At 39.5% G+C, this 26,555-nt stretch overlaps 1 protein-coding gene and 1 long non-coding RNA gene across 2 annotated transcripts; both read right to left on the bottom strand.

Moving 5' to 3' along the window:
• Nucleotides 1-13,057: 13,057 nt before the first annotated feature.
• Nucleotides 13,058-20,253, bottom strand: LOC137267627 (carbohydrate sulfotransferase 3-like). The gene is made up of 5 exons (XM_067802111.1): nt 20,243-20,253; nt 18,635-18,711; nt 17,267-17,443; nt 14,092-14,323; nt 13,058-13,850 (listed from the first exon to the last, which is right to left on the bottom strand). Exons 1-5 carry the CDS (start codon nt 20,251-20,253, stop codon nt 13,058-13,060), a joined length of 1,290 nt encoding a protein of 429 aa, XP_067658212.1.
• Nucleotides 20,254-23,060: 2,807 nt separating this feature from the next.
• LOC137267529 (uncharacterized) lies at nt 23,061-26,015 on the bottom strand. Its single transcript, XR_010955006.1, has 2 exons — nt 25,951-26,015; nt 23,061-23,420 (listed from the first exon to the last, which is right to left on the bottom strand). It is a non-coding gene; the product is annotated as an uncharacterized lncRNA (long non-coding RNA).
• Nucleotides 26,016-26,555: the final 540 nt, after the last annotated feature.

Below are 26,555 nucleotides of genomic sequence, written 5' to 3'. Positions count from 1 at the left end.
TTTTTGATAGAAAAAAAGAGACGAGGAAGGAACAAATTTTTATTTTTTTTTCTCTCAGAAATGAAGCTTGGGAAGTTTAGGTCGTGTTAACGAGTTTAGATTCAGTCACACTCATTTTTATAGACACTCGTTCTTACAGACACTCGTTCTTACAGACACTCGTTCTTACAGACACTCGTGTATGATCGTGACGCGACAAAGTCAAAATCATTTTCTTAAATGGCAATAAAACATCGTTACGCGCACAAATACAAATGACGTTCCGGTGCCCGAGAAACATTTCACTTTTTTAGTTAGCCTTATGTTAGTCTCCTCAAACAGTATAAGCATGCTGAAGATCAATTCTGACCTGGATGAGCTGCATTTATGTGGCAGTGATAAGGATATCGACATATTCACACTTTGCTGAAAATTTGTAAGTGAAAAATCCATTTAGAAATCAATACTGGCAGGTGGTGCTGTAGCACCTGACTGATGACTACAATAACCTTAAGGTTAAACATTCATTGAAACGATTTAATATGGTTGTCCGTATTTTGTCAGCGTTTTCCATTCTCCTGACTGTAATTCTGAAATGAGAAACTGGTTCGTTGTTCAAAGCCGCACTCTAGCAATATTACACCTACATAGTTGTGGTCTGTATATAATCTAGTCTGGACCAGACAATTCAGTGATCAACAGCATGAACGTCTATGCAATTGGCCAACGTGACAGATTGGCTGAATAAGTTAGGTATTACGCAGCTTTCAGCGACATCAAGACAGATGACACCAGAAATGGGTTTCACAAACCTGGGCCTTTGGCGTGACGAGCGAACGCTTGGATCCACTTGACTACATCCTCGATCAGGTCGACGAGAAATAGTCATGGAGCATGATGTTATGGGTTTGTCAGGAATGCATTGTATTGTAGCTCGTAGCGTCAGCAAATTGCCAACTCAAATACAACCAACACAATAATTTGCGTATGTTGCCTGTCAGTACAAAGCTATTCTTCAGCCATGTTGTCATTTTGTGCACTGGAAAAATCCCAGTTTTCAGTCATTTGTAAGTTCTTGATATCCCAGCACTTAGAGCATGCATTATGTATGAAATCCAACGCTATATAGATGCATGTATTATTTTATTATGCTTTACAAATTAAAAAGAAGATTCAGCGTAGAGAGTTCGGGTGATCCTGGCACACTCGTGCTGATGAGACTTATTGTCAAATCAGGGTCCTTGCCCCTTCTACTCGCAGCCCCGGCAGCGAATGGGGCTTCTCTCGGAAAAAGTTGCCTAGTCGGACCCACCAAGAACTTTCCGGAGAATATGTATATATTCCCCATCACTGCAGCCTTCAGAGTGTCAAATGGTCTGTGCTCCCAGTGGTGAATCCGAGCACTCTCCTCTGTGCTAAGAGATCAGGAGGTACCAAACCAAGGGTACCGAGAACAATGGGAATCTGACGACAGTGTACTTGGGAAACAAGCGAGACATTTCAAAGGCGACGTCCGCATACGTAGCGTGCTTTTTCTGAATCTTGCCCATCACATTTCTGACAAAAGGGGCAGAAAATTCATTAGCTTTATCAAAAAGGACGTGACAGGGTTTGTTGGCAGAAATTCTTCTGAGGCTGTACCAAAGAAGTTTGAAAGCATCATTTTCCAGGACGTCCTGGACGCCCAGGGTCGTACCATGAATGAACCTCGCAGTCAAAACCAAAGCCAGAAGCATGTCGATGACGATAGTAGAAACAGCGAGCCATCATGTCTTTTAAGATATGCTGTTTGTGTTAACAAAAGGTATCCGCTGACAAGGTGTTGGACAGTCTCTGTGAATTCATTACACAGTCGACATTTCATGTTAACATTTTCTTTAAGAATCACATTTAGGTGATTGCGAGGGGGAAGTGACTGGTACGGAGCAGCGAAAAGGACGGTCTCAGTTTCACATCTGAGTCAACTGGACACGCCGAATTCAAATGCTAAACAGGAACGCTTCCACTCCTGCGCCGCAATTGTTTATAAAGTTGATCACCCATGAAGTTGTGTCATCACTGTATATTTTAAAACTGGAACAATCAACGCCAGACTTTATGTTTTATGGAGAATTGGGGGTGTTCCCCCATCTTGATCCTGATCTTGAACTATCCTTTCAAAGTAGATTTGGCTAACAAAATTTAGGACGATAAATCAGATTTTACCAAAATAAGCTTGTCCGACTACCCCAAATGTAGCTACATTATACGCTGTTCGGCGTGGCTAAAACTCGGGTCATGAAACATCGGGTCGGGTCGGGCACTACTAGAAATAGATTGCAGAATGTTAAAATGAAATCTGGACATCTGTATAAATACACCTTCATTAGCGTGTGTGAGATGGTTACTGACGTCTCTTAGCGTGTGACGTCTTCCGCAGGAAGTGACAGTATTTCGACGTCACTTTCTTCCCTACTTAAAGGATTGGGCTCCCTAGTGAAGATGTATTCCCACGTGCTGAATCAGCACAAGATGTTAATGCTAATACGAAGTTGATATTGACGAATGTCAGTGACATGTTCAAATATAGGTATACTTAAAGTTTACAGTTATGTTAGTTTACTAGAGGTACACACGAAAGGCAAATTGGTATTATGTCTCCCTTACTATCACTTCACAGAGTCTTATTGCGTAGTATATGAAGCAAACTCGTTCCTCAAAGTGATGCCCTATTGTCTATATTCTCAACATAGTTGCTTTATCACATGCATTCGGTACGGTGTGGCCCGAGCCGTCAAAAACAACTTAAACCTCTCACATGTATCTTAACACACGCATTCAGTACGTTGTGGCCCGTGCCGTCAAAAGCAACTTAAACCTCTCACATGTATCTTAACACACGCATTCGGTACGTTGTGGCCCGTCAAAAACAACGTCACACATGTATCTTGAATTCTGTTTAAGTCCATCGATAAGTGTTATAGTATCTAAATATCATTTTGTAATTCACGAAATGGCAAATGTAAAAATAACTGGTGCGTTAAAGGGATGCTTCCACACCCCCACACCCCCCCCCCCCCCCCCATTCCCAAAATAGTCTCAGTCAAAAGTATTTAGTCTCCGATAGGTTCGATGTGGCCAAGGCTGACACAAACAACTTCAGCATCACAGCTGTATCCTGATTTGTGTGATAGATTAGTATAGCAATATAATTATATCTACCTAAATGTCGCTGTGTAGAGTCCCAAGGTGTAGTACTTGAACGAAACAGTGTGCTTATACTGAAGGCCTCTTTCTACATTTTCAACATACTTATCGTTTCACGTCTTGGTAGTTGTCTGTTCTCCCAAATTTCTACATCCCTAAACTGTAAATCGTACTATTCACTATAGAACAGAGCTATATCTGCCTACACATCACATTGTGATATTAAAGAGTGCCACGTGTAAAGATAACCGATCCGTGAAGTGGAGCCCCTTTTCCTTCTCTATTCTCAGCGAAGCCTCAGTCAAAAGTGTTTAGTGATCGACCCAGGTCGTCAAAAACACTTATATCTTTTCTGTAAGCTATGGCATAACGCATGCATAGTATAGGTTGAAATTAAACGTGTTTTCCACACCATTATTATAATAAACCATGCTTCAGTTTTCAATATCAGGTGTCTGAACGTAAGGTGTCAAAAAGCACACAAAACGTGAATAAGTTTATTGTGCACAAAGTGCCCGGACTGTGCGTCATACGTGATATCAAATTTTATGCAAAGTGCTTTGATACATGTTAATTTGGGTTATCTCTGGGTTATGTTTTCAAATAACTTTTTCATTATGCAAATTTATGTAACGGCTGGCAAGCCAGTTTGAATGTCAACGCAATTGTCAGCTTTTCTCTTGAATTAATGCAGATCAATATTTGTTAACGACATCCGTTACTATTATGGAAAACTGAAGAAATATTTGACATCTACAAACAGCTGCCTGTCAAGACTGAACAAAGAAAATGCAATATTTTCACAAAGTAGAAATATTTATAGGCGACAGAGTATTGACACATCTGAAACGATTAAGCGACACATTATCGGGACACCATATGATGTAGTCGAGACATGACTATACTATTGCGAATATTTTTCTGTGTCAATGTTCTATTATTTGGAGCGAAAGATCTATGCACCTGGGGCAATGACACCATTATATATAACTGAACAAAAATGGACCGTTTGTACATGTATATCGACATGACCAGGCAGAATGCATGACAGTCCTGTGCTCAAGAAGATTAAATAAATTGTGTAATTACATTTGTGAAGTCATTCTTTTGCTTGCTCGCTCCATAATTTTGGCCAGTTTCTCGGACATTACCCTCTACGTGCAGCAACACCTTGAACCTCATACCACTCAATAAGATGATGTTGATCTCGGTAACAGTAGATCTAGATGACTAAGGGCGATAAATCAAAATAATAATATTAATAATAATAATACATAAAACGTCATGCATAGTTGGGTTTAATGTCGCTGCTAGTCAATGAATAATCAAGCGAGATTGGAATTGTAACTAAGGAACATTAATTAGAGAAACACGTAGTCACTCAGTGGATGATTCTACAGCCGAGTGGAAAATTCAGTCAATGAATATAATCATCGCTCCGCCAGTTTAGGTTGTACCACTTGTGAATCAACAGGACACGCAAGAGCTCTTCGTTATGATTTAATTCAAACTCAAGCAGTACACGCGCTCGTCCGCGCAACAAAGACTCCAACCATCACAAGAGTTCCGCAAGGGGGATAACTCTCTTGCCTCATTACACTGCCGCAACAGCCCAACCAAACGTAACAGAACCTGAATAAACATGTTAATACTACCCAAAGCAACTTACAATATAGAGTGCAAGTATGAACGAAACATACGAAGTGAGTTTGTCCTACCTCCATATGATATAGCGAAGCATCCTTTAGAGGTCAGTGTACTTTTGGATGTATTCCACCTATGGCAAACCCTTGATAATGGACGATCTTTATAATTACGATGCTCTTATGTTGTGAAGTGTTTGCAGTTTCAGTTATTACTTATTTACAATGCTGTCAGTCGTCTATGCAGACTAGGTGAGTTAAGAGATCACCTCGAAGTTTTGAAAGACACGAGTAAGAAGAAATAAATAGTATTACGTAAGCGGTTTCTTGAGAGCCTGTTATCATTGCGAAATGTTTGCTGGCCCCTCTGGGTGGAACATTCATGAAGCCTTAATGCCCACCACACAACGGTTGTCAATATAATAAACTTTAAGTGCACGAATTATTGTCGCTTCTTCCTTGTTTAACGTCGTACTCAGGAGTGTTATTGCTATTTTAGGGCGGTCTGTAAATAGTCGTTTCTGCACCAGAAAATCTACACTAACGCTTAGTCGCTGAACATATCACATTTTGATAGTCATAAATGTTTTCATTTAGAATGTAAAGTGGCCTCAGTGAGATGTGAGATTAGGAGCATGATGAAGATATTTATTTACTGCTTTAGCACTGCAGAGACGTTGGTTGGCTGGTTTGTTTAATTATTCTGTCATATTGAAATCTATGAAATTGTATACTCTCCATTGTACTTTGCTGCGGTAGTTCCTGTCAAACTGAAGTGTTGTGATCATGCGTAAACATGTGTTAATGTGGCCAAATAAGTGCTTGTCCTTTTTGAAAACCTTAGGAGGGTTTAACTAGAATGGTATAACGAAACACATTAAGACATTAAGTGCCAGATTCTCAACATCCCTTGCCCATGAAGGTTTGAAGTTAGAATTAATCTTCAGTAACTCATCCTGCTATTTACTTACATATGCGAGTGAATGAGTGATTGAGTTTAGTTTTACGCCGTTTTAGCAATATTACTACTGACGGCGTGACGAGGGAACGCTTTAAACACTGACTCCTCCACGACCACTGCAGTGCATAGAGACGTACAGGAAATATAACAGTTATAGCACAGTAAAATGCTGACCTCGTTCAAATCGCTGTAGTAAGTCTCATGGGGTTATAATCAAATAAACTGCAGAAACAGAATAGTGAAAAGAGTCAATGAGTGGGCGTGGTTTTACGTCAGTTTTAGCAATATTCCAGCATCCTCACGGCGGGGGAAACCAGAAATGGGCTTCAGGCATTGTACCAATGTTACGAATCAAACGCTTTAACCACTAGGCTACCCTACAGTCCCCCTTTGAACCGAACATACCTAGAGAATACAGAGATTCAAGATCGACACTGACCCCCAATTTCTACCATTCCACCTGATAAAGATCTTAAATTTGACTCATGACACAACCTTCATCATTTCCGGCATTATTTTCTTGGTATTACAATGGGAAAGCATGAAAATCATAGGCTGCAACGATTCTATTTTCGATATTGGACCCTCGATCATTTTGGAATCTATTTTTCATACATCAGAGTCAATTTTCTTAGAGTGTAATCCATCTTCAACTTGGCGATATCTACTAACAACAATTCTCATTGGATGAATGTCTCTAATGATTAACATGAAAACATGGTCATTTTGGGACAAAATGATGGTACGTTTTGTGTCTTCAGAAATATCAGCCCTACTCAGGCGTCCACCAACACAGATAGAGACATCTCTTATAACTGGGTTCAACGTGTACAATGAGCAGTTTCTGCTTACATTCCAGACCTCGTTTATCATCTCAGATCTGGCACTCTTCATACTGGACAAACCTCAGCATAGTGTCTTTAGAACGAGACAACTCTTGGACAATATGCGATAAAGACGTTGACTTACTGACCTTCACGTTCTGTGCCTTGTACTGGAGGACAGCAAAGAAACGTCTGTAGATTGCAGCAGCTTGTTGCAAACTGTGCCATGATGAGTAGTGTTGGATCAACTTACATTCAGAGTCCTCTTCCCTTGATACAAATGTTCCTGCAACAACTGATTTCATCATTGTCATAGCAACAGTTTCTGAGCTTTCATTACTTGCAAGACACGGTTGCTCAGGCCAATCCTTCTCAAAGCATCTAAGAAATGTTGGGCCTTGACACCATAGCAAAGGCTTGAAAAGCTTGGCACATGTAGTCCCCTTTTCAGTAATACTTCTTTGACGAGAAGAACGTTGAACGCCATCATGTCTACCTTGCGCTCTACCAACAGCACCCTGGACAACGTTGTGAACATCAAAACCGTTCTCAATGCCTTTCCGAATGTCCCCAGTTATGTTGTGAGGATACATCATCCACGATGCACAACAAAGTCAATATAGAAACACTATATCTTGCACACGTGATTACGGGAGCGGCGTCAACACGCAAGGTTGGATGACACCCTGGTTCCTTGAGTCTGTTGCGCCTGAGCTAACGGTCCGACACGGTCCGAATGGCGACCTTCATTGCAGGGAGACGAGCCATACATTTACTACAGAAAAATCCGAGGACGGGTGGTTAGAAGTTTTTCATTGCATTCTTATCGATGCTATATCAAAGTGCACGTCACCAAAACAACGGCCATCGTAACTTTCAGTGTTGGAAAGCGTTATTTAAGAAGTTTCGAGACACGAAAAGCGTCGTAACATGGCCGATATATGAACAATGACACCCCTCCTACTTTCATCACCGACATGTGCTGTGATATTTCCTGTCGAAATCGTACACATAAAACATGGATCTGAACAACCACGATGATAGAATATAGTTAGAATCGTCTTTTTAGCAAATTTGATGACGAAAATATCGCCCATTATGTCCCGTGTCAAAAATCGCGTCTAGGTGGGTTTAGCGGATATATTTTTCGATGGCCTTGTGAAATTACAAGGTAAACCGCTTAGATATGAATGATGAAAATGACAGCTAAGGTTAGGCATTCTGATGTTTAGCCTCTACAAAACAAAATGAAACAGTTAACTTATATGCCAGTTTCATTCAGAAATGTTTATGATTATAATAAACATAGTGAATCAAATGATCAATATACAAAAATACACATATACCGCTCAAAACAATGAATTTGGTACTATATATTCCCAAACGGAATATACAAAAATACATGGTATGATTAGAAGGTTTATTCACAGGCATAAATATATGGGAAGAATTTATAAGATTGATGAATATTCCAATATTTGTGAACTGTTGAATTAAGGGGTGGTTTTTACCTATGAAACCTGTCATGAGAAGTGTCGTTTTTATGGCTTGAAGCCAGTATCAGAGGATGCATTTGCTGTACATAGATTATTTCGAGCATGATAACCCTGGTGTTCTTAGAATACATCTGCTACAAATCATCTGACATCAGTAGTTATTCAGTCAGATATCAGTTAACCAGTTTGGTCAAATGCTGATATGGACGTTTGGCTTTACTTTTTTTATACTGTACATCAGTGCATGTGTACGTAAAATAACTCACCATCAGTGATTTTGCTTCATGAAATTTGAGTAATTTGCTCAGTACTTGTTGACCAGTTAAGTTTTGTGATTTTACTTTGTTAAATCCTAATTTTATGGTGTGTATCTAGAAATTGTATTTTTATATAGATAGTATATTAAATATGTTAACACCTAAACGTATTTGGACTAAAACACAAACTGCTCTTGGTGCACACAGTAAGAAGGATGTCATGGCATTGTACAGATGTCAAAAGAAGGTTGAAAATAAAATAATGTCAAGATAAATATGATATTTAATTCTATGATTGTTCCTATGGTGTGTACGTGTGCAGAAGTATAGGGGACCTCATGCTGTAAACGGTTTCTCAAAACTGCAAACAGTGCTATGGCTTGGGGATATGTGGCAGAACCCCTCTCCAACTTGAAAAGCTTGTACACATCACATAAGCTATAATGGATTGGTGCAGGCTACTGCAACTGGATTAAAGCAAACTGTCTTTCCAGTGCTGTACGGCATGGGCTGCTTGTTAAAATATTCTGTTTAGATTTGAATTTGAACATATGTGATTAGCACAAGATGTGAAGATAATTATTCACCTTTTGAAACAAAGACCATTTTACAACCTACAGCAATCATGATGTAGTTCTATCAACAGTCTGTCTGATTCCTTCTATTAACAGCAACAAATATGCTTGTACCATGCAATCCAACATTGTATGAAACTGTCTGTTTATTGTCATTTTAATAGCAAGAGGTTTCCAACTTGAATGTATAGATTACCATTTCCCACCTCTCTCCAACCCCAGATATAGCTACAGTTTTTTCATGTAATAGGAACTGGACACATGATGAAATATAAATAACGGTTTTTTACTAAACATATCTTTAAAAAACATGAGCCCCATCTTGGAGTGTTGTGTATCAGTGTCTTTAAGACAAGGCGCACTTTGCCTTTATAAATGGGCTCTTTCAAAACAAGCTAGAACACAAACAGTTATGAATATTGCATGATATTTGTTTTCCTATTATATTGTTACGAGAGTGTATTTTCCGCGATTTGAGTTGTTATTAATTATTATTGCTGTAATTGTAACTGGGTCACAATATTTAAGACTTTAGTCTTAGTTATTATGGGTCGCATTTCCTACAGAGAATTATTTAAGCGGCACGCCTCTAAGGCAGTACTTTAGAGTTACATCCCTTTGAAAAACATAAACACGAGACCACTACCATTGTTCTAGAGCTTTCCATGTTAGTGGCGATGGTCGTATGTGCTCGGACTTTCAGGAAATGACTGAATATATATATAAATGCTACTTGCCGTGGTGTCGACGGACACGGGCACATTTACTAGAGTATACATCATCAATATCCGTCAACGCCTGATCTACATAGCCGCTGCCGGGCGGCTCGTTGTGTTACATTCTTGATTCATATCAAGACTTTGGTGAGTTAGCCATATATTTTGTGACCCAACGCCTTGGATTTTGTGTTATTTGTACTGTATTTGAAATCGGTATTGTGAAGTTGACTTTATATAACGTGCTCTCTTTGCTTAATAATACAGTGTTTCAATGTTTTAGACTTGTCTTTGTTCTGTTTTGCTGGTTCACAGGGGATCTCTTACACCCTTTGTCACGGCAAATTTTAACCGTAACAATATACAAAACTGTGGCTCTATATGGTTATATATAGTGCTCCAATGTGTAATAAGCCTCCCAGTAGCATCAACCAGATGTTGCCATACCATGAATATTATTAAACTTTTTAAGATCAATGCCTGTTGCATTACTATGATCAGCCCAGTATTATATTGAAATGATATGTACCAAATGAATACAAATAATAAATAGGCCATATTCTTCTAATCTACTATTATTCCATATTTGAAAGCACATACATTGTTATATAAACATTGTTGAATGAATCATCTATGCAAAAAGACTAGTTGTAATAATTATTACTGATGTAAAGTAATGTAAAAACTATTTTCTAGTTACAATGACAGGACGTTCATTTTGTTACCAACACACATAAAAGGAGAAAATGGGACCACATCAGCGAATAACGCGTCATCAAATTCCCACCAAATGAAGATTGAACTATATTCAATCGGTGTTGTCGTTCAGATCCGTGTTTTATGTGTACGATTTCGTGGCAATAACGAGCTGACACGAAATATCACAGCACATGTCGGTGATGAAAGTAGGAGGTGTGTCATTGTTCACATATCGCCCATGTAACGACGCTTTTCGTGTCTCGAAACTTCTTAAATAACGATGGCTGTTGTTCTGTTGACGTGCACTTTGATATAGTATCGATTAAAATGCTATGAAAAACTTCTGACCATCCGTCCTCGGATTTTTCTGTAGTAAATATATGGCTCGTCTCCCTGCAGTGAAGGTCGCCATTCGGCAGGGTCAGTGTCAGTGTCGGAACGTAATGAAGGCGCAACAGACTCAGGGAACCAGGCTGGGTTGGATAAGTGGTGTTGCTTCACACACTGAATGTATGTTTTTCCAAACAAATTTAGACACAAGAATAACAAATAACCAAGAACACGCATCCACAGGGTTTAATGATATGTTGTGTGTTGGTGTGGTTGACATTAATCGTTAGCCAGGTGACATGAATGGATAACTGGAAACAAACAAACAAACAAACAAACAAACAAACAATTTGTATCATTACTTGACTGTAGATATAATGCATTAACAATACCACCTAAAACCATGTTTAACAGTAATGAACACGTTTGAACATTACATTTGCACAAGAAATAAAGCTGCAAGACTCACATTTGTCTCCCTGTGTGCCACGTTAATTTAACAGTCAGAGGAGACATCTCGATATCATGGAGTCAACACACATTGAAGCATGGGGACCCAACACCACGTGTGCTTTTTAAGGTCACATGACAATGTTGCTGGGATATGAAGCAAATTATGAAACCTACAAAAGGTTCTGTTGAAAGCGGGTCTTGAAACATAGATGGCTGGGTCACTATCAAGGGAGATAATATCTGAGACTAGGCTGAAGAGATAGCTGCACTGTAATATATACACAGTACAACTTAGAAATATATTAATGATGCATATGAAAATTATGTGATAATGCGTGAAGACATTGTACACAGAATACATGAACTGTATGAATCTTGCATTAAAAGTATTTATTTTTCTTCTAAAGCGTTGAAATCGTTATATTCCATTCACCTTTTTTCATATTTTTTGCTCCAGTAATCCTGCATACATTAGTATCAATTTAGATATTTGAGACTTTTGATGTGTGTAGTATATTCGTCTTTCTTTTACCAAATGGAAAATATTTTGGAACTTTGTCAATTTGTTTTTCAGATATCTTTGATTTAAACAATGACAATGAATTTGTACACTTTGTTGAGGAGACTTGAGGTGCGAAATTTAGGAATAGCCTAATCTGATCTCTTACGCAAATGGTATCAGTACAAGGTGGAAATATATCTGTCAAGTAATCAGGAGCTTGCATATTAACAATTGTGAAGATTGTAGTTTCCTTTGTGTTCGTCTAACTTTCAATGGTAAACATCCAGTTTCAATGTATAAACTATGTCTTGAAGGGAATTTAGGCTGTAACATTTCAAGTTTATCACAAATAAAGTTAGGGCAATTATCCCAGACATCAGATATATATATATATACAATACTTTAGCGTCCATATGTGGAAACAGGTTTTTGAGTCATTTTCTGTTACAGCAGATACATGATGAGAACATTTTGTATCATTTGAAAAGATGACACCGAGGTGTTTATGTTGATGTAGACATTCCAAATGTTCATTTTGAAAATCGAGTCTGGAACCTCAGGACAATTTCCAACTAACCATTTGTCAGCCCATTCATTCACGTTTGCTAAATAATAGGTAAGACTAACTTCTGTGGTGTCTACATCTTTCCTGCAACACGACTGTCGTCGACAAACAGTCTTGTGACATTTGTTAGAGTTTCAGGCATGTATGTATTTATGTATGTAGCACATTTACAACAATTTTGAGGTACATTGCACCTTTGAATATTCATTAAGGATGGAAAGTATAGCTTAAAAAGATGGAAACTGGAAAATAGACGATAAGTGAATACAGAGAAAACCCAATCCATGATTATAAGAAATCGTTGCATATGATTGTGCAACACCAACATACAGTGGAGTTGCCATTGATGCGAACACGCACGGGGATCCCAGGTCTTCACTGCACTCCGAAGCATAATGGTACAATTCAAACATAACATCATTGCTGTTTATTAAACTTTGGCAATGCCGTCCACATCTTTGGCAATTTAACAGGCCTTAAACCACTGTTGATGAAGGAGTAAGTGTGGTTTTATATTCCAGCAATATCATGACGGGGGACACGAGACATGGGCTTCATACAGTGTACGTCTATTGGGAATCAAACCCGGGTCTACTTTGAGACGAGCAAATTTTTTAGCACTTTTGAGACAGCGTCAAATACGCTATTTTAACGGACTTGTCGAGAAGGCACGATGGAAGGATCGCCAAAGGTTGTAAAATGTAGGCACCAAATTCTGAGGCTGTTCATATTTTGCTGGATATTAACGAAAAATGACTGGATATAAAATGGAAAGTTGAAGATCTCTTCTGATAATACAGTCTTGTGGATACTTCCGTTTTGCTGGTTTCTTATAAACCCTCCTACATCGTTCAAAACACCTGGTGTCCTGCTAGACATGCGTGATGATGCGTAAAGGATGTGATACATTACGCAGGACATCAAGATTTTCCACCGGAAGGTATCCAACATATCTGTAGAGCTTCATGCAATTCCTGTCAATAATCCGAACATATTCTATTCTTATTTTCCCCCGCCATCGTTCCGCTGCCTTTTTGGAGCTTTTCCTCTGAGTACAGATTACACATGTTCTATCGCTTGCTGCTGAGGTTAATTTTTTTATCCCAATCTCTGTGTCTTCTGTGTAATTCAGTCCAACAAACTTGTATAATTCTTCTACTTCTGACGAAGGATTCTGACACAAATCTTCGTAAAACAATATTTTTATTCTCGTTTGAGACTCCATATACCACTGTCTGGTCACCTGGACGTCCTCTAATACCTTTTTGCAATACTTTGACGATTCCTCCTCAATGGCGTCCCAAGAGAAGCGGCCGTGTGAAACTTGAGACAATAATGTTGCTCTTGGGTCGCGAATAAGATGGAGCACCTTTAGAGTTCTGTCTTTGGTAGCAAGATCCTTGGCTGCAGTTATGGGGAATTCGATTGTTTTTATGACTCCCACTTTAGCCGCCTTGCAGCGGTTGTAGAGGATTGGCATACACTTTAAGATATTAAGGACTCCAGGGTATCTTTGTAGGCAGGTGTGGTAGGATTTTGTATGGGGACTCGATTGCATGTGATATTGGGTCAGCGTAGCAATGTCAAGTTTGGGGAAATCACAACGGAAAATGCGTCGGATGGTCTTGCCGGCAACTTTGGTATATATCGACTCCCTCATTATACTGAAACAGAAGGGAGATGAATTTCTTACTACTCTGCAACAATATGGTTCATTGTAATTCATTCGTAACTACTCGCCTCCATCCGCTACCTACAAGAAGACGCGGTCCCCCATCGCACGCCATTATTGCCACGAATCGTTTCACGAAGAAACTAAACTCACTCACTCACTCACTCTCTCACTCACTCTTCTTGTGTCATGCACTTACTGGCACAGTTTAGAGAACTGATAGTTTTACTTACTTTGACCTTGACATGAGGTATTGAATATTTATGTTTTCACCCCACTTGTACCATTTCAGATCGTGCAGGGGTTCGAAAACGTAGAACACGCTCGGGTCCATCTCGAACATGTTCCCGGTCAGAGATGAACCACTCCGCATGTACGTCACAATGAGAAGGTTGGTCCGAGAAGATGCTTTCAATGGTGGAAAATCTTTGGACGTCCTCAAATCATTATCCTCGATCACATTATCTGAAATGTAAACAATCGTTATTTGGTATTGCCTCACAAGTGTGTGAGTGAGAGAGGGAGTTTAGTTTTACGCCGCACTCAGCAATATTTGGCTATATGGCGGCGGTCTGGAAATCATAATAATAATGCTGAAATAATCGGACCAGGCAATCAAGTGATCAACAGCATGAGCATCGACATGCGCAATTGAGAACCGATGACGTGTTAACCAAGTCAGCGAGTCTGACCACCCAATCACGTAGTCGCCTCTTACGACAAGCATAGTCGCCTTTTGTGGTAAGCATGGGTTCCTGAAGACCTGTTCTATCCCGGATCTTCATGGGTGGCCTCAGAAGTGAATAAAGTGTCTCTAAGTAGAGGAAAGAGCAAACGCACACGCAGACATACGAGCATGCACGCGCACACATACACCAAAAAGAGGCGGCGTTAAGGCCTGTTTCCTTCGCCGCTTTTCGCAATATTCCAGGAGGGAGTAGCCGAGTGGTTAAAGTGTTCGCCCGTCTCTTCGAAGATTTCCCACATGGGTACTTTCTGTCAAGTCCATCTCTGGTGGTCCGAACCGTGATATTGCTGGAATATAGCTACAAGCAGCATAAAACCATACTCACTCACTCACTCACTCTCTTCTACTCTGGATGTACGTCACCACACCGGGAGGCATAATACTGTTTATACTTGCATGTGATGCAGTTAATGGTATACTTCATATATATCGTCCGCAGTGTGCCGCAATACATATTTACCCCCAAATTCATACTTTTAGAAATATTTTTTCTGTTGAGTATTAATCTTCAGATGCGGAAGGGATTTGTCACTTCCACTTATACAATGCCAGAGCAAAATATGACAAATTTGTCCTCATGCATTTCTTTATATGCCCGCAATTGGTATAATGACACAATCTACTGAGTGACGCCATAGGAACTACAAAGGATTGGTTGTCACGGCAACGGCGATGAAGTTTAAAAAAGGTTTACGTAAGAATACAACCCCCTTAAACAAACGTATTACTATTTTGATAGTAACAAATAAACACATTTGAATTGAAAAGGAGCTATAATTAGATGGGACTTTCAGAAACCGAGGAAACGAACACTTGCTTCTTTTCGATGGTAGAGGAAATAATGAGGCTCAGGGACAGTGAGACAGACTAGAGCCCCCCATTACGTCCATGTTTTCTATTGACATAGTTTGCGTTATGAAGGTGAAAACAAGCGTTTTTGCGTTTATATTGTGGAGGAATATATTATTCATTTGAATATACTAATCTACTATGATAAGTTAATGCTTCTCTAACCACAAACAAACACTACCGACAACAATACCGAGTCAGTGATAACGATAATAACAGCGTAATACATTTTTTCACCATACAGCCAACCAGGAATGAGTAGTCCAGTGATAATGATAATAACAGCGTAATACATTTTTTCACCATGCAGCCAATCAGGAATGAGTAGTCAAGTGATAATGATAATAACAGCGAAATACATTTTTTCACCATACAGCCAATCAGGAATGAGTAGTCAAGTGATATTGATAATAACATCGTAATACATTTGTTCACCATACAGCCAATCAGGAATGAGTAGTCAAGTGATAATGATAATAACAGCGAAATACATTTGTTCACCATACAGCCAATCAGGAATGAGTAGTCCAGTGATATTGATAATAACATCGTAATACATTTTTTCACCATACAGCCAACCAGGAATGAGTAGTCAAGTGATACTGATAATAACAGCGAAATACATTTTTTCACCATACAGCCAATCAGGAATGAGTAGCCAAGTGATATTGATAATAACAGCGTAACACATTTTTCACCATACAGCCAATCAGGAATGAGTAGTCCAGTGATATTGATAATAACATCGTAATACATTTGTTCACCATACAGCCAATCAGGAATGAGTAGTCAAGTGATATTGATAATAACAGCGTAATACATTTTTCACCATACAGCCAATCAGGAATGAGTAGTCAAGTGATAATGATAATAACAGCGAAATACATTTTTTCACCATACAGCCAATCAGGAATGAGTAGTCAAGTGATATTGATAATAACATCGTAATACATTTTTTCACCATACAGCCAATCAGGAATGAGTAGTCAAGTGATATTGATAATAACAGTGTAATACATTTTTTCACCATACAGCCAATCAGGAATGAGTTGTCAAGTGATATTGATAATAACAGCGTTATGCATTTGTTCACCATACAGCCAATCAGGAATGAGTAGTCCAGTGATAATGATAATAACAGCGAAATACATTTTTTCACCATACAGCCAATCAGGAATGAGTAGTCAAGTGATATTGATAATAACATCGTAATACATTTTTTCACCATACAGCCAATCAGGAATGAGGAGTCCAGTGATAATGATAATAACAGCGAAATACATTTTTTCACCATACAGCCAATCAGGAATGAGTAGTCAAGTGATATTGATAATAACATCGTAATACATTTGTTCACCATACAGCCAATCAGGAATGAGTAGTCAAGTGATATTGATAATAACATCGTAATACATTTTTCACCATACAGCCAATCAGGAATGAGTAGTCAAGTGATAATGATAATAACAGCGAAATACATTTTTTCACCATACAGCCAATCAGGAATGAGTAGTCAAGTGATATTGATAATAACATCGTAATACATTTGTTCACCATACAGCCAATCAGGAATGAGTAGTCCAGTGATACTGATAATAACAGCGAAATACATTTTTTCACCATACAGCCAATCAGGAATGAGTAGTCAAGTGATATTGATAATAACATCGTAATACATTTTTTCACCATACAGCCAATCAGGAATGAGTTGTCCGTGGCATGGTGGGATCGGGCGGTCGGGCCCGTTGAGTAAATTGTCATCCAGCAACAGAAGCACTTCTTGCACAGACGCTAACCGTCAGTTCACTCACCTTCATTGATGGGTAACCTCCCTTTGTTCACGTCAGCTGACGGAGATCTGGCAGATCCAACATGTAGCATCTCTCTCATCTTCATTTCATCCGGCGCTTGCTCTGACACAGTGTCTAGCGTTCCAGGTATCTTCGTGACCATATGAGAAAGTATTTGCGTATGTATCGCAAGATCCTCTTAAAAAAAGAAAAATAAACATTGCTAAGAGTTCATGTGAATTAACTGTTTCTGTTTCTGTTTAAGCTTTCGATAAGTATCTTATTACACCTTCCAGCTCATTTCCACAGTAAGAAGATGAAAAATGACGATATCATCTGAGTGTGTGAGTGAGTGAGTTTAGTTTAACGCTGCACTCAGCAATATTACGTCTGTATGGCGGCGGCCTGTAAATAACCGAGTGTAGACAGACAATCCAGTGATCAACAGCTCGAGCATCGATGAATGCAATTGGGATACAATGACATGTGTCAACAAAGTCAATGAGCCGGACCATCCGATCCCGTTAGTCTCCTTTTACGACAAGCATGGGCTACTGAAAATCAATTCTAACCCAGATCTTGACGGTTCCGGAATGAACGTACAACGAAATTACTTTAAGTGGTCAAGTTGATGAAACGTTCACGAATTGTCGAGATTAGAGAATAATGATAATACAATTTCTATGTTTCCTCCAGGATGTATTTTTGAAAAGTAATCTCTCCTCCGGAATTTATATTCGAAGATTATGATCATCTCTGGCTTTCCTCAGAACAAACATGGCTTCATATTTAGGTACATTATTGATAAACCAATATAGTATATATTTTGTACCAGCTTTTTACTTATACGTGCGAGTGAGTGAGTGAGTTTAGCTTTTGCGCCGCTTTAGGCTATATTACTGCAATATCTCGGCGGGGGACACCAGAAAAGGGGCTTCACACACCTTGGAGAATTTAAACCGGGACTTCGGCGTGAGGAGCGAGCGCTTTAACCACAAGGCTACCCCACCACCCCACGTTCACTCGTTATTCCAGACTACATTTAAACTGAGCCAAAGAACAGCGCAAACATGTTAGTTCTTCCATGTGTTCTGTAAGAACGTAAATTTCAACATCCAGTTTGTCAGTGGTGGCGTATATCCCAACTGCGAAGGTCGATGTTCGTGTTGTTGATCACTGGTTTGTTTGGTCCAGAATCGATCATTTACAGACCTGAACAAAATAGTTGGATCATTACTGAACGCGGCGTAAAACTCACTCAATGGTGGTGTAGTAGAGGTCGTTTCGATTGAAAAAAATACCCACAGTGTTGAAATGCGTGTCTGTTATAATCAATCAAATATTTATCCAGTATAAATGAAAGCATGGTCACTACAGCAAAATACGTACCCGCATTCAAAGAATATAATGTCGTCAACACAAATCCAGCACCGGTGAACAACAGGAAAATCCTCAAAGGGGAACATCTGTAAATAAATAAATAAATAAATAAATCCCTGTTATGATTCCATGTTTGATCAAACCTGTTGTTCCAGCATATATCACAATACACAATTAATGCCATGAATCTTTAATGCAGGTATCATGAACAACCAACACAAAAACTTAGAAATACAGCTTATTATACCTGACTTAAACAATTAATAAACAATGGTTTTGGCAATGTTGCAGCTGCCCTTAATACGATATTAGAGCTCTGACGCCTTGCAAAATGACACGCGAGATGTGTGGCAAGGGAGATAACTCATGTAGTTCATGTTTGTTGTAATCGAGTGAGACCTGCATCATGTCATCATTATTTCCACCTGCAGCTGAAATGTTGCATAATGATTGGAATACTGCTAAATATGGCATCTGTTTCCAATCACCAGTGCATGAAACTCCTGAAAATACTAGGAAGCCCACTGGGCTGATAACTGAAAAATGTTGCTGGCCCGGTGAACATGTAACCAGCCCTGTATTAAAAATAGGAAACTGAGGTAAGGTGCTAAAATACTCTTACCAAAGAATTATTTATTTTGAGGTAAACTTAAACATATTCAAAAGCAAATTTTACAAAGTATAGCTTGGTGGTCCCCGTTGATTCATTTAGTGTCACTGCCATGTGAAATAGGCAGACCGAGTCAGAATGGTGAGTATCTTTGTCAAGAATGGTCTCTACATGTTCTTCACGCAATTAGCACAAGGGATTTCTAACTCTCCTTGTGAAAAGTAACATGCGCAACAGCAAATTTAACAAAAACGACTTGATCGCTGAAGCATTCTTTCGACCAATCATGTTTAGTGTTAGATAAAAGGGTGATCTGTGGAAGTTACGGTTTGATTGATCAGGAACGATACATACAGGTGACGTCTAGCTACCACAACTGTAAACTATTTTCAAAATATCACCAGTAGTCAGAAACATGGTTAAAATATATACCCTTGGAAAATGGATTGGCTCACAGGGCCTGCTATAAAATATAGCTGTAAGCTCGCCATGTAACTAGCAAGCAGCGGGCGAACGGGCAGACGCTATTTCATACACTGCACTGAGTGTTATCGATACGGCTTCGCGGTGGTGAGTTTGGCGGTTACCGTTGCAGCGGCTAATATTTTTTTCAGTTGTCACCCTCATTCTTAACTACTCGTCTCTTTCCGTGACCTACAAGAAGACGCCATCCTGCTTGCCGGAATGACACGAGTAGTTACGAATGTTGTTGGGTGACACGGAAACTTGTGAAGCGTCATTGACCAATGAAATTAAAGTAGTTTACATGAAAGTAAGATAAGACGCTGCACTGCCCCATTTCAAGGCACAGACATGTGTCGATATTTATTGGTGTTGGAATATGTTTGTGTACGAGAAAACATGTGCTCATGACAGTGCTGACAGGTCTATTCCAAATCATTCACAACACATGACGCAATCGCCTGTAACGTGGAACAAACTAAAGATTAATTGATTACTATTTACTTTCATCTCGAGTAAAATCAAGACATAAAGGTGTTACTCACCTGCACTCCATAATTTTACCAAGTGGGATATATCACTTTGTATACCACGTCTTGGTTAAGGTGCGCATCTCTCGATGAAATGACGTCGAATGTCTTTTGATTGACATCACCCACTCTTTCAAGGCAGCATTGAAGTGTCCTGTACCGAACTGTCACACTTCTGTATAGAAGAAAGAACCTGTCACCCATAATATCTGGCCGTATCTGATACAGGCAATTCTTGTAGTGACATATGACGCGGTGTGAAAATCCAAATCAATATTCCTTTCTTAACTGATGTTCGGGTTTATGATACACATAATCACTTTTCACAGTCAGTAAATATCAGACGCGTGCCTATCACTGGATATGTTGTTCGCTGATAATACACACAACGTATGGCAATCGATTGAGAAGATGTTCAGTTGAAGACGAACTCATTTATTGATTGCCGATCGAGTAGTTCAGCTGGGATAATTCAAATCTACACAATGTATAATTGAATCCTTATCTAAAACTTTGCTCATAAAACAATAATGGTTTTGTGATATCCGTTTGATGAAATGGTGAAATATAATATTAGATCTAACATAATTTTGAAATGAATTGTTATGAAAAATTATGAAATCGTCAAATACAATTAAACTTGACATTTACTTGTTATTTATTTGTTTGTTATATTTATAAGATGTTAAGGCATTTGCACACACATTCACCGCCAGAGTTTTTGCTTTACTAATTAAACTGACCACCTTGTTGATATTCCCCAATGCATTATCTTACGCACATATCGTAAAAAGAAAATTAGTACGGTTGCATGGAAGTTGGGTTATGACGCTCATGAACATTCACCAAGGCCGAATTGCTAGGGACGGACATGTCTACCTTTCCGCGAACACCTGCTGTCATCACCGATGTTCCGTAGTCCATTCAAGTTTGACCGGCGAAGATCCTGGTTAGAATTGATCTTCAGTAACCCTCGCTTGTCGGAAAAGGCGACTAACAGGATTGGGCGGTCAGGCTCGCTCACTTGGTTGACAGATGTCATCGTGTCCCAGATGCGTGGATCGATGCTCATCATTGGATTGTCTGGTTCAGACTCGATTATTTACAGACCATTGCCACATATCTGTAACATTGCTGAGCGGCGTAAAACTAAACTCACTCACTCATCTAATTGTCAAAGCTATTTGTCCTTTACCCCCAAAGGAATTTATAATACACTCTATACACTTCTCAGGATAGCATTCTTTTGTAATGGCGTTTTATATTGGAGAGTCAGTACAGTACATTCCATAACAATAATAATAAGTCAGTGAGTGAGTATGGTTTTACGCCGCCTTTAGCAATATCCCAGCAATATCACGGTCGGACGGGGGACACCAGAAACGGGCTTAGCACATTGTACCCATGTGGAGAAATCGAACACGGCGTGACGAAAGAAACCCCCTAAGCTACCCCACCACACCCCTATGATAATGACACAAGCGATCATTAACAAAAATGGATGAGGCTAAGCAGATCGTCAGAACGTGAGACTGGTATAATGTACATGTATTAGTCTTGATATGAATCCCGTATCGTTCTCTTTCTGTGTCGATATCTATTAGTGTAGGAATATGTTTGTGTATGTGTAAACATGTGCCCGTGACCTGCATACAGGTGTTTGTTAGTATGTAAATGAGTAAGTTTGTGTTTGTGTACGAGTAAACTGTGCCAGTGTAAATGTAAGATAATCTGTGCAGGTAAATGCTATGCATTTTGAGAAAATGTCTCATCGTTTAACGCCTTCATACTTGTGTGAAATATGTTTAACAATATATGTATGGGCTTTTGGCTTTCCCACGTCAAAACGATTTGATGACGGTGTTGCTGCTGTTGCTGCTGCTGCTGCTGCTGTTGCTGCTGCTGCTGTTGCTGCTGCTGCTGTTGCTGCTGCTGCTGCTGCTGTTGTTGCTGCTGCTGCTGCTGCTGCTGCTGTTGCTGTTGTTGCTGTTGCTGTTGTTGCTGTTGCTGTTGCTGCTGTTGCTGTTGTTGCTGCTGCTGTTGCTGTTGCTGCTGCTGCTGTTGCTGCTGCTGCTGCTGTTGCTGCTGCTGTTGCTGCTGCTGTTGCTGCTGCTGTTGTTGCTGTTGCTGTTGCTGCTGTTGCTGTTGTTGCTGCTGCTGTTGCTGCTGCTGCTGCTGTTGCTGCTGCTGTTGCTGCTGCTGCTGATGATGATGATGCTGTTGCTGCTGCTGCTGTTGCTGCTGCTGTTGCTGCTGCTGCTGCTGTTGCTGTTGCTGCTGCTGCTGCTGTTGCTGCTGCTGTTGCTGCTGCTGCTGTTGCTGCTGTTGCTGTTGCTGCTGCTGCTGCTGTTGCTGCTGCTGCTGCTGCTGCTGTTGCTGCTGCTGTTGCTGCTGCTGCTGCTGATGATGATGATGACAGTGACATGTAGATGAGTGTATCTAACTGTACGATCAGTAAGAGCAGATAATGTTAGGTGTCAATATGTGTTGTTCACAGTATAGATATGGGTATGGATTAGACTAGACATATGTCACACTTTGTGTAGGTGAACATATCTGTATGTGTGCAGTTACATCTGCGTGTTAGTCCCTGTGCCTGTCAACACATGTGACGTTATCCGTAAACTTACATCCAAGTAACAGTTTATTTATTCGGTTAGACATAGTCACGACATCGCATTTTTAATTTGAACTGGTGTTTGTCCTTACATTTCTAAAGATAATTAGTATACAACTATCCGGACCATTTGAATTTTTCTACATCGATTTTTCACGGTTTCGTCACTTTACGTGTAATTCGTAAATTTCATCAACAACAAATCCAACAAGCATGTATCTATTAAATGCACGTTTATTCGATATCCGACGAAACCTGTTTCACACTTCAACAATATTTCGAAGCAGGTTATCGAAGTACTGAAACATGTCAATGGCACCTCCTCCAGGGTAAATCTTCAGGGTGCCTTCAAAGACGATGTATGGACGGCTGGTTCCATCATCGTGACTGCGCACACGCATGCTGCTGGTGCTGAAACCTCCCCACCTTTGCGGGTAAGTATCCGTGCGGTAACCGATGTAGTCCAGTCGCTGACTTTTCGGGTAAGCTGGATTCAGTCTTTCTTTCCACGGAACCACTCCCGCCAATGCATAGACAAGAAAACATTGCAGAATGATGATCACCTTTATCTTTGTTCTGGAAAATATTAATTTTTAAGATCGATTTTGAGATTGACAAATAACTATTGATACTGACTGACATAAGACTTTGTGGTGGTCCTCAATACAGATTCTCAGACAGAACTATAAAGATATACCCGGGATATTGCTGAGTGCGGCGTAAAACTAAACTCATGCACTCACCTTTCGTAGGTCACTTTGAAGACATAATTGCGTATGAAAGGTTGGGAGGTCAGTTCCCATACCCGTCTCAGGGTCTATCAGCCGAATTATAAACAGTTGGGTATCATCGAAATATGTCATAAATATTACCTTGTTCATTTGACTATATTTCGTCAGTCCGTTACGGGTAGATAACTCTGTGTAAAAAGTGACGTGCCATATTCTTGAGTTACCTGCCCTTGATAAAGGTAAACTACTCAAGCGGATGGACAGATGGCTTGCCGTGAAAGACTGTTCACTTGTCACCTCGCATCAATGTCTGATGTAACAGCCCGGTATTTCACACCCTCCAGTGCTATATCCCCTGTAGTACCTCCCACGTGTTTCATGTTCAAACGGTCGATGAGAATTCACTGACACTGAAAGTCAGCATGTCACCAATTATCAATAATATTGTTGATTTCGCAGTTGAATGCCACTCTGAATAATAAATACACGAGGATTTTCTTGTGCTTTCCATAATACACCACGTGCATGTCTCTTTATAAGTGGATGTTAGCTATTTCGATTATTAATAGTTCTACATGTATAGTTTGTAGTTTTATAAAAAATGTAAAGATACATTTTTGTCATTAAACAAAACGGAGTCACCAGTGATTAGCATTGTCTCACTGTTCACTAACATGATGCAACTGAATCGTGATACCGTTTATGAGTGAGTGAGTGAATTTAGTTTTACGCCGCATTTAGCAATATTTCAGCAATATCACCGCGGGGAACACCAGAAATGGGCTTGACACATTGTACCCATTGTACACATTGCACCAGTCTATCTTTCTCAAATTCCATTGTACCCCGGGTCTTCGGCGTGACGTATGAACGCTTTAACCACTAGTATACCCAACCGCCGTTGTCAGTTTTTAGTTCCCACAGCCCCTAGTAACTAACTCTATTCTGTCGAAGTTAAAGGGACACTTCGAGTTGTCTGTGTTTCGAAACAACCGCAATATGATGGCTAATAAGGAACACATATGAACCCAATTTTTACTTTGATATAATCGTAGATTCGACACAACGGTTTTTGACTATTTGAATTAAATAATCTTGACAACAGTTAAGATAGTTTCGTTTGACATTTTCGCAAATGCTAAAGGGGAAAAAAATAAAATTAACCATCCACTGAATGATAATGACAATGAAAAAAAAAGCTATTCACAATAAACACTATACGTAATAATACGTACATTTATTTAACAAGGGCTATAAAGATAATACTTAGTTACCAAAACATCAACAGATAGTAAAAGTGTAACGCGCTTAATTTATTAATTTATATTTTCCTATATCGTTACGATTACATAAACACAAACATCATGTTTTTGACATTAGAGCATGTAATTACAGCGTATGGAGCCTGATGCTACATAGAGTTGCAAGGGACGTGTTGTTACTTAAACTCGTTTCTTAAATTCAACAAAATGTTCGGCGATGATATACTGATAGAAACAAGAAAGGGAACACAGGATCCTTTAATATTTTCTAGTTTTTATCACCAGCTTTGAATAGCGCTGCGGCCATGAAGTTGAGTTCCCTTACTTATTTCCTTTAGTATGTATGAATAAAAGTTATCCTACACGTAGCTGCAATAATCTGGTTTACCATCAGCAGTGTATGCTTAACAGGCTTCTCTGTTCTATCGTTGAATACTACTTCATATCTTCAACTCTGCACATCACTTACTTGATAACGATATTAGATTCTACAGCAAAACGTGACTCCTTATTGTAAATAAAGAAGTTGTTAATCTACATATCTTATCCTTAGTCAGTATTCCAACATTTACATGCCTCTCTAAGAAGTTAAGCTGTTTACAGGGGGCATTTTGCCACAATTAAGTGTTGCCGGACATTCCTATTAATACTAGTACTCCCCCAAACAAACTGCACGAGGCAAAAGAACAACACAGGTTATTTACCCCAAAAGACCCGTGAAGGGCCGGGGTAGAATAGGCCTTCAGCAACCCATGCTTGCTATAATAGGCAAGTATACTTGTCGTAAGAGGCAACGAACGGGATGGGGCGGTCAGGCGCCCTGACTTGGTTGACACGACATCGTTTGTAAATTGCGCAGATCGATGTTCATGCTGTTGATCACTGAATTGTCTGGCCCAGATTCGATTATTTACAGACCGCCGCCATATAGCTGGAATATTGCTAAGTGCGGCGTAAAACTAAACCCACTCACACATTTCCCAAAAGACCCTTTAAGAACAGACCTCTTAAACAGTAGGCCTTTAACAGACAACATACTTACAGAAAGTGGTATATTTTAAAAAAAGTATTTCCACGCGAATCACTCGTGCAACAAGAGAACACAGAACTAACCTTGGCATGTTCTTGGCGAGGAGGTAACAGTCAAGCAATCAAAAGCCAACCAAGGCAAATATCCCTTCTCCGTTCCATCATGTAGTTTAAACACTGACAATACGGTTTTCTTTCTCTCAGGTCAGAAGAAGTGTATTTTTGCCTGAAGGTAAACTGCGAGTTACGTGAAGCTAAACACCGAGCTGTTAATACAGCGCCATTAGTTGTGCACAAGAAAGGCATCATTACGATTCAGTTGACAAGGATGTGTGTTTGTCATGAATTAATTCAGAGAAATTAAGGAATATACCAACATTTACTGATGACAGTTCATGTATGAATGTATCAATTACCCAGAAACATATACGTTTTGCTGTCATTTGAACATCATTTCAAGCGTGGCGATAAGATGAACTTCTTATATTTATGGTCGATCAGTTAGTTAATGTATCAGAGGCTAGTGGATGCTGCATGAGAAGGCTGAGAGCTATTTGGATTAAATCCACAAGTATAAGCTGCTTTGTTTTCATTGAAGGATAATGAAGATAGAATCATTTGATAAATATTTCGTCTCTCTATGGTTATTAATACGACAAAATTAAAACTGCGGCAAATACAACTCACGT

Source organism: Haliotis asinina, chromosome 16 (assembly GCF_037392515.1).
Source record: "Haliotis asinina isolate JCU_RB_2024 chromosome 16, JCU_Hal_asi_v2, whole genome shotgun sequence".
Taxonomy (NCBI): domain Eukaryota; kingdom Metazoa; phylum Mollusca; class Gastropoda; order Lepetellida; family Haliotidae; genus Haliotis; species Haliotis asinina.
Note: the sequence above shows the minus strand (reverse complement) of the source record. Positions and strands in the feature narration are given on the sequence as shown.